The sequence below is a fragment of the Eurytemora carolleeae genome, unplaced genomic scaffold (assembly GCF_000591075.1).
Source record: "Eurytemora carolleeae unplaced genomic scaffold, Eaff_2.0 scaffold1998, whole genome shotgun sequence".
Classification (NCBI taxonomy): Eukaryota; Metazoa; Arthropoda; class Copepoda; order Calanoida; family Temoridae; genus Eurytemora; species Eurytemora carolleeae.
Window position 1 is genome coordinate 26,010 of NW_019397891.1, and position 9,839 is coordinate 35,848.

Consider the following 9,839-nt stretch of genomic DNA (forward strand, 5'->3'; position numbering starts at 1 on the left):
ACGTCGGACTAGTACAAACGTCGGACTGGTACAAACGTCGGACCAGTACAAACGTCGGACTAGTACAAACGTCGGACTGGTACAAACGTCAGACCAGTACAAACGTCGGACGGGTACATTTATAAGGAAAAACGTCGGACCAAGGAGGAAAAAATATATTTGAATTTTCAGATTGAAATTCTTGTAAATTCGCAATTTTATCTCAAAAAAATTCCCAATTTTTTTTGTTAAAAATTCACAATCTCACTAAGTCTAGATACATGAAATAAGAGACTGCTAACTATATTGAGGTGAAGCAGGGGGGACGGCACCTGCTTGATTCAAATCAGTTTGAATACAGGGTTACAAAGAAGAAACCCAACAAAACCTATTACCAATCCATTCAAAGGAAAAACAATTCTTGTCCTGCAGGAGCAGTTGTAAACAATGAGAATGATAAGATTATCAGTTTCCTGGGAGAGCATTCACATGACAGTGATCTTTTGAAGAAAAGAGTACGTGAAATAGAAAAACAAGAAGTTAAAGAAAGCTCTGGAAATATAGCAATAAGTCCACGAACTGTTCTTGGAAACATGACCAACATGGTAAGCACACTTACCAACGAAGGGGTGAGTGCCATGAGGAAGTCAAATACAGGCAGTCAAGAGAGCAAGAGTAGAACATTTTGGGTTTACCAAGGTCCCCAAAAGCTGGAATGATATGTCTGTACCTCAACATCTTGAGACAACAATCCGTGGAGACAGATTTCTAGCATTCAATGAGCATCTTGGAGATGAGAACTCTGAGAGAATCATCATGTTTTGCAGCAGTGAGCAACATAACGTTCTTAAGTCGGCAAAATACTGGGTGGCTGATGGTACTTTTGATGTTTTGAAGAAAACCTTGTTCTATCAATTGTTTATTATCACTGCTGTCACAGCTACAGGTATCACTGTACCCTGTTGTTTTGCACTCCTTCCAAACAAGGAGACCATTTTTGCGCTGAATTATGCATCTAGTGTGTTAGTAAATATGCAAGTTGTGGTAAACAATTCTTACACAATGTGCTTATGATTGTATGATGTATTTTATCTTATTTGTAGCTTTTTTTCCCACGTGATTCAAAAGCCTCAGTTTCATAAGTACTTTCTTTCTTTCTTTCTTTCTTTCTTTCTTTCTTTCTTTCTTTCTTTCTTTCTTTCTTTCTTTCTTAGCGAGCATAGGCTTCTAAGAAAAAAGGAAGATTCTGATATTAAACAAAGCACAAGATCTGGACTGCAGTAAGAAAGGAAAATGAAAAAGGGATAAAGTGGCGAAGCAAAAACAACACTTATTCCTCTAAATGATTCATGTGAACTTAACATCTATAGAATAACGATTTTCTAAAATACACTTGAAATATTAAACAAATATATAAGGGAATTAGAATGAGGGGGAGTGCAGGGGTCCCGTTATATACAGTGTATATACAGCATTAAAAGTATCCCAGAAAAGAACAGGTTTATTACTTTTATATTTTAGGAAAAATCAAGATGGAAAACATGGAAGAAGAAGAAGGCAAGAATACATACCTGCTAGGAGGGGGAGAGAAAGGAGAGTGGACACCTGCTGAAGCTGCAGACTGGTTTGCTAAGCAATATCTTCCAGATCTTAGACGAGTAAGTGTCAGGTTCCCGGAAGAAAAGACAGATTATGGTCTTGAAAAACAATCTCCAGTTGGAATGAGTACAGATGAGTGGGAAAAGAAGACCAAAACTATGAATGAAGAAGAAAAGAAAGAGTTTAAAACTTTTAAGACTCATTATGTTGGTGCCGAAGCTGAGTACAAAGTCTGGAAGTACTTAGAAGGGATTCCAGAATCAACAAGAACAGCGGTCTTCCATAAATATAATGTCAATATGTTCCAGAGATTCACAGGTCAAGCTGAAAAAAATCAAGAATTTGATTTTTTTATTGTATTCGGGGATTTTAGGAAAATTGTTCACATAGAAGCCAAGGCTGCTTATGAGAGAGCCCCAGGTTGGGTTGATCAGCTGAAGAGAGGCGAGGAGTTCATTAAAAAAGTTCTAGCTGCTGCTGGAATAGATGACAAGGACTGGGAGTTTATACCTATTGGGGCTTTTCCTAATGCTGATAATCAGGAGAAGGTATTAGTTACTAGGATTATGATATATTGATGGTTGGCACTTACGGATATAGATCTTATGTATGTATTTTTAATCATATCTTGACAAACTCATACATAAGTCAAAATATAAATATATTTAGTAGCTTGGTAACCCAGCTTTGCCTGGAGTATTCCCAATAAAAGTCTCCCCACTCAACTTGGAAGATTTAAACCAGACTAAGATCTTTCCCATAGTTCTACAGAGCTTTCCAATCCAAATTTGAGACAAATAGGTTAAAGAGTTAATCCAAACAATCAAACAGAGACTTGAACATAGATTTCTACTTTATATATATTTAAGTTATCATAATGATGTGTTTAGGTAAAGGGAGCTGAAACATTTTTAATCAACAATCCCAGTGGGAGGGTTATCACAAAGCAAGAGATAACTACAACTGGAAGCCTTGAAGAGCTTTTGGGTTTTAGGCAACATCAAAAGTTCCCTATTGATGAATCATATCTTAAACTGGTGAAACTTTTAATGGCATCTGCCCACTGTTCTAAATCTGCAGGTTCTCTCTCCCTGACTCCCTCAGACCCTATGAAGGCAACAAAAGAGAAACTTATCGGACCCGATGCTCAAGATTTAGGTATTGGGGTGTCAAATGATCCAGGGTCTTCAAGTGTCACAGTTCCATTCTCTTCCTTGAAGGGAAAACCAGTTGGTTCCCAGGAAAGCATTTTGTTCTGGAACAAGGATCAAGCTCAGTTCCTCTTTCAAGATAACCCAAGATGTATTATCAAAGGGGACTATGGGTCAGGTATAAAGAGAATTATTCTTACATTACTATATTTTTATGTCACCAAAATGGTAAAGTCTGTAAAATCTCCATGGTAAAGTCATTAAAATTTTCTGAAGTAATAGGAAGACGACATTAACATAATATTATGTGTATTTGATGTTGTTTTAAAGCAAATAGTTTTACTAGTTTCTTGAACAATTGCTGTGTTTCATGTACATTGGACAATAAAAATTATGAATTGTGTCAAAAAGTAGTCTTTCTATTCCACAGTTTTATGGGTTTCATTTATCGTAATAAAAACGAGTTTTACAAATTTATCTCATCTATCTTATGTTTCTATTTTTTTTTGTCATTACTAAAAAGGTACAATTCGGGACTGTACAGTGTACAGCCGACCATAATCTATCACATGACTCGAGTATTGAGTACAGTATGCTGACAGAACACTATATTAACCTGTCAGGAACTGCCCTATGGGTACACCAGACAATTGTGTAACATTAAAAAAAAATTTCAAATATCAACAGTTTTGAATTGTACATTGATACACATAAAACTGTGGAATAGGAAAACGACTTTACGACACAAGTTATGATTTTGAATAGTCCAATAAATCTGAAATACAGCTTAATTCTGCACCTCACACAGATTTTGAAACACCTGGTAAAACTATTTGCTTGTTTAAAAACATGTGATTAATACACTCGATATTGTTCAAATGTCGTCTTTCTATTCCACAGTTTTATGAGCCCAGCTCTGTATAAAACAATTGAAAGTAAACAAGATTATATTTAAAATGTTCTTAGTCATAGGAAATTTTGTTATACTAAAAAAAATTGTTTCGAGTATTTGATTATTGATTTGGGTTTCCACAAAATGACAATATTTTTTGCGCATAATTAGGGCAAATTTCGCGCAAATATTTTTTTTGCGATCTTTTACGCATCTTTTGCGCATGAAGTGCAGTAAATTTTCGCGTTTTTGCGCAATTTTTTGCGTAAATTTTGCAAACCGGAAATACTTAGCAAAACATTAATTTTTACGCAACACTTGCTTTTGCAAATTAACAGTTTCAGCACATAAAAATAAATTACGATTTTGCCGCTCTCAATTTGTTACTTTTAGTTACAAATTCTTCAAATTTGGGGATAAAAATAATAAAACAGAAATTAAAATTTGAAAATTCATAGTTTTTATAAATGTCTGAAATTTTGTGTGGTGTTAAACTTTGATATTTCAAATGTTGACAACTTCTAGTCGAATGCATATGATTGAAATAAATATAATTGAAATAAAGACAACACTGAAACTTAGTCATCAAAGTTTTATACTCGTTTCTTTAGTTTAAATTGAGTAATTGGCAAAATACTGCTCGACTTTTGTGTGAGATTGTGCACATCTTAATTTGCAGTGTGCCTTTATGAATCAGGTTGCAAAATGTAGGTTTAGGCAAGTAATCAATTACTTGTTAAGAATTACAATTACAGGGTGAGTAAAAAGAAGACATGAAATCTGTTATCAGCTGTAATTTTCATACATGATCAAAGGCACTCCCAAGAGAATGTAATTTTTGCATCTGTCTAATGTTTCATGGAGCAATGTCAGTGCAGTACACTNATACATGATCAAAGGCACTCCCAAGAGAATGTAATTTTTGCATCTGTCCGATGTTTCATGGAGCAATTTCAGTGCAGTTCACTGTGTGTTCGTACACTGCACACTGTACATCTGGTGTACATAGTAGAGAGATCATCATGAGATGTTGAAAAATACAATCCTAAAATAAATTTAAATTTTTAAACATTCTTAGAACTAATCAATATTTCTTGAAATTGGTCCACAAGGATTGGGCAAAGATTTGAAAGGATTACGGGTAAAGTTGTCCAGTCCAATTGGATGCAGATTCAATTCTGTAAAAAATGGATCTAGGACTTTTTGCTAAAAAGCTGACTGGTTCAGAAAGTTAAAGGAGAGTGGGCCTTAAAACATAAAAGGGGGGCTTATCATCCTAAAAGAAACACATAGAACATGTATGTAACCATCAATTATAGAGTGCAATAAACAATTTTAGATCTTCGTTTATTTAGATTAAATTAAAATATTTGAATATAAAATCAGTCTCTTTTCAAAAGACAAAATGAAGAATAAAAATCATTTTATATTTTAATTGTTTTAAAATTTCTATCTTCATTTCATTGATGTTAACGGTAGGCTAAAACGCTTAAACAGGTGTTTAAATAAACACACTTTATCAGAAGCGTATATATTTTCCTGCTGATGATATGTTAAATCTATGAAAAGAGGGTACCGTTGTAAATCTTTGATGGCACTCTTTAAAAGAAATATCCCTTACATTTCGACTAAAATTGTACCTGTTTCCGGCTTCACCTAATTAAGGATAGATTAGTTTGCAATGCTGAATTCAGTGTTACTGTTCATCCGGCCATTCTTTATCTGAAAATTAAAAGTGAAACCATAATTATTTAAGTTTAATTGTATCTTGTGTACATTATGAAATCAATTACAGGTGTTGCAGGCCTCAGGGGTTTCTGACCCATGATGATTGCAATAGTTGGCTCAGTCCTAGTATAAGATTTTTAAATTTTTTAAGCCAGAAAAANTTAACGTTTAACGTTAACGTTAGGTATGAGCTCCTATAACGTTAACGTTTAACGTTCACCTTATATAGAATGTATCCAAACTTTACACATTGTTGTAACGTAACGTACAAAAACGTACATTTTACGTTGCGTTACACTATCGTTGACATCTCTAGTCCGTGCTAGTTTACAATGTTTGGAAATTGTCGTCTTCATATATGTAGTTTCAAATTCAGGATTCATAAAAACAAACTTTTAAGAAATGAGGGTAAATTGAAACGTAGTTGCTCCTTTTTTTTAACCTGTTACTATACATGACATCTGTAGTTTATTGTACTTTTTTACATTTTATGTCGTCGTTTTTTAAAAATAAAAAAAAAACTAATTCTGAAAACGTATCCACCCCAAAGTAGAAGTTTTGAAAGTCGAATTTACGCTCAAACTCAGGATTTACAAATCTTTAAAAAGTTTTATATGTCTCAAATGAATCCTAAAGAATATTTCCAAAACACTGCATACTCAGTTCGACTAACTTAAATAGCCTGTCTGTCCCTTTAAACCTTATCTTTTTTTACTGTTAGCACTTTGCAGTTTAATGCAGACCTTAGATTCATGCATATATAGAAAATGTACACTGATTTAATTTTGCTGTAAATACCACTATTTATCTGGTCTGTTTGCATCAGCTTAGAGAGTGAGAGGTGAGGGTTTTTTCTTTTGACATCCAACATCCAACAGCCGCCCCCCCCCCCCCCTTGCCCCTTTCTATTAATATATGCTTTTGAGCTTGTCAATATTTCTACATAAAAGGACTACAGACATAACTTCAAGTGACCCTCCGTTTATAAACATGTATTCACAATATTATTCATAAAGTATCTACAGACATAATTTCAAGTGACCCTCCATTTATAAACATATATTCACAATATTACCCATAAAGTAACTACAGACATAATTTCAAGTAACCCTCCATTTATAAACATGTATTCACAATATTACCCATAAAGTAACTACAGACATAATTTCAAGTGACCCTCCATTTATAAACATGTATTCACAATATTACCCATAAAGGAACTATACAGACATAATTTCAAGTGACCCTGCATTTATAAACATATATTCATAATATTAATTATAAAGTAACTACAGACATAATTTCAAGTGACCCTGAATTTATAAAAAATATATTCACTGGCTTCATCCTTGAAAAAAAACTTTTAAAAATTCCCTCTCCCCTTCTCTTCTTATTAAAAAAGATATGAATAATAATGTATTATAAAATAAAAATATTCTCCTACTAGGTGGTCCTGCAGTGAGCAGTGCAGGATCAAATCTTATTCTTGGATTAAATCCTTAAATTGCAAGTTTAGAGGTAAATAAGATTCTATTCATTTATTGTCTTAAAAACAGAGCTTTAGATTGTTGGAACTGTAGACGTATATTTTAAGTGGCATTTATGATTTACAACGGTACCCTTAATACATTTGTCTGAACAAGGATACACAAGATATCCTTATTTGGATAGCTAAACCTTGATTATTTGTAATTGGAGTTTTTCATAAAAATAACTTTATGCACATTTATAGTTTAGAGCCATTTAAACAAAATTACTGAAATTCCAAACTGTTTCAGAAAAACTACAATATTTTCCTCATTGTTCCTCAGATAACGGTTTAAAGGGCAACATTATGAATCAGATATGCCACACTATACACAAAGGTTCATTTAACATAAACATAAAACTACAATATCAATATAAACAATATACTAATAGGTGAACCAGGGTCCTGGGGTTAGCAGTGATAAAAATCCTGTTCTAGGATTAAATCCTTTATTTGGAACTTTAAAGGTGATTAGGGATTTAATTAGAGCTGGTCAAAATTAGATTGAAGAGTGAGAAGTTAACATGGAGATGTTAAACAAACTATAAAACTGGTTCATTTTTAATTTATTAACTAAACAGAAAATCCTGTTTTATTTATGTAAATTCTAATTCTCACTCCAACTTAACTAGAAAAAGAATTAATTTTAATTTTATTTAATTTAATAATAATGTAAGCGTAATTTCAAGGGACCCTTCATGCAAAGATGGCAATGCCTGATTTGGTCAGAGTCAGTTTAAATTTCCATTGGTTCTAATTCCTCTAAGAGTAAATGACATTCCTTGATAAAAAGCTGGGTTTTTTTGTAAGCAACATTTCAGGTGATCCTCCACGCAAAGATGACAATGCTGGATTTACAACAGTACCCCAAACATCTTTGTCTTATATATCAATTTTTTTAAATTTTGAAAACTTATTTGTAATTGTAGTTTATCAACTTAAATGACTTGCGCATTTCTACTGCAGGAAAACAAATAGGAAAGATAAAACACATGTTACCCTAGAATAACAACAATATATCTTTCCCATTATTGGTTAAATAAAGGTTTCAAGGGTATCGTTGTGAATTGGGCATTGCCATATTTGCATGGAGGTTCACTTGATTTATACTTATAGTACTTTTAATGAAAATAATGTTTTGAACAAATAAGCCCATAATTGTTTTTTTCAGTATTCCAACCTAGAAAAAATATAAAGAAATTGAGTCTTTGCCACAAACTCATATCTTCACATCCCTGTATCTTTGCAATTGATGGTGCAAACCTTTGATATTTCAAACTTACATTAACTGATAATTTAGGAATCCTAGTTTGAAATATCTAAGGTCTGCAGAATTATTTTTTCCTAATTTTCAAAGAAAATCAAAGCATAAAGTCTTCACTTTCAAACAATAACTTTCAAAACTGATCTACGAATTATGATCCCCCCAGGTAGAATTTCTGATCGGGTCATTGTGTACAGTGGCTGTACAACAAGAAGTCTAAAATTCCAGATGCCCCCTCTATTACTAATATCTCGATGGGTTTTTCATAAAAATGATTTTATGCCACATTTATTGTTTAGAGAAATGTTAAGAAAATTACTGAAATTCCAAACTGTTTCAGAAAAACTACAATATTTTCCTCATTATTACTCAGATAACGGTTTATAGGGCAACATTATGAATCAGATATGCCACTCTATACACAAAGGTTCATTTAATATAAACATAAAACTACAATATCAATATAAATAATAAACTATTAGGTGAACCAGGGTCCTGGGGTTAGCAGTGATAAAAATCCTATTCTGGGATTAAATCCTTTATTTGGAACTTTAAAGGTGATTAGGGATTTAATTAGAGCTGGGCAAAATTACATTGAAGAGTGGGAAGTTAACATGGAGATGTTAAACAAACTATAAAAAACTGGTTCATTTTTAATTTATTAACTAAACAGAAAATCCTGTTTTATTCATGTAAATTTTAATTCTCACTCCAACTTAACTAGAAGAAGAATTAATTTTAATTTTATTTAATTTAAAAAGAACCTTTGGATAAAAGGACTGTAAGCGTAATTTCAAGGAACCCTTTATGCAAAGATGGCAATGCCTGATTTGGTCAGAGTCAGTTTAAATTTCCATTGGTTCTAATTCCTCTAAGAGTAAATGACATTCTTTATAAAAAGCTGGGTTTTTGGTTTGCAACATTTCAGGTGATCCTCCACTCAAAGATGGCAATGCTGGATTTACAACAGTACCCAAAACAGCTTTGTCTTATTTATCAATTTTTTTAAAATGTTGAAAACTAATTATTTTCAATCGTAGTTTATCTACTAAAATGAATTGCGCATTTCTACTGCAGGAAAACAAATAGGAAACATAAAACACATGTTAACCTAAAACAACAAAAATATATCTTTCCCATTATTGGTTAAATAAAGGTTTAAAGGGTATCGTTGTGAATTGGGCATTGTCATATTTGCATGGAGGGTCACTTGATTTATACTTATAGTACTTTTAATGAAAATAATGTTTTGAACAAATAAGCCCATGCTAGTTTTTTCAGTATTCCAACCTAGAAAAAATATAAAGAAATTGAGTCTTTGCCACAAACTCATATCTTCACATCCCTGTATCTTTGCAATTGATGGTGTACACCTTTGATATTTCAAACTTACATTAACTGATAATTTAGGAATCATAATTTGAAATATCTAAGCTCTACGACGTTGGATTGCAAAGATATAGGGATTAGAACCCATACCTTGTGGCCAGAACTTAATTCTTTTCTGCAGAATTATTTTTTCCTAATTTTCAAAGAAAATCAAAGCATTCATTTTTAAGGGAGTAAAGAGACTTTTACTGATATTGTCAGAACTATTGGATTGTCAGTTAGGTAAGATGTGATTTAATGTCAATGCCCTCCTTGGTTTAAGGGAGTAAAGAGACCTTTACTGATATTGTCAGGACTATTGGATTGTCA

General features: G+C 32.6%; 1 protein-coding gene and 1 long non-coding RNA gene across 3 annotated transcripts; both read left to right on the forward strand.

The window, feature by feature from the left end:
• Window positions 1–1,497: 1,497 nt before the first annotated feature.
• LOC111716249 (uncharacterized) lies at window positions 1,498–2,907 on the forward strand (the record flags this gene model as incomplete). Its single annotated transcript, XM_023491687.1, is given in 2 exon segments — window positions 1,498–2,126; window positions 2,469–2,907. Coding segments are annotated over 2 exon segments (1,054 nt in total), but the record flags the coding sequence as incomplete, so codon positions are not given.
• A 3,155-nt stretch (window positions 2,908–6,062) lies between these two features.
• LOC111716248 (uncharacterized) lies at window positions 6,063–9,816 on the forward strand. Of its 2 annotated transcripts, none has more exons than XR_002768440.1 (4): window positions 6,063–6,190; window positions 6,797–6,867; window positions 7,270–7,344; window positions 9,793–9,816. It is a non-coding gene; the product is annotated as an uncharacterized LOC111716248 (long non-coding RNA). The 2 variants fall into 2 exon arrangements; XR_002768439.1 differs by lacking the exon at window positions 9,793–9,816 and adding an exon at window positions 9,701–9,753.
• Window positions 9,817–9,839: the final 23 nt, after the last annotated feature.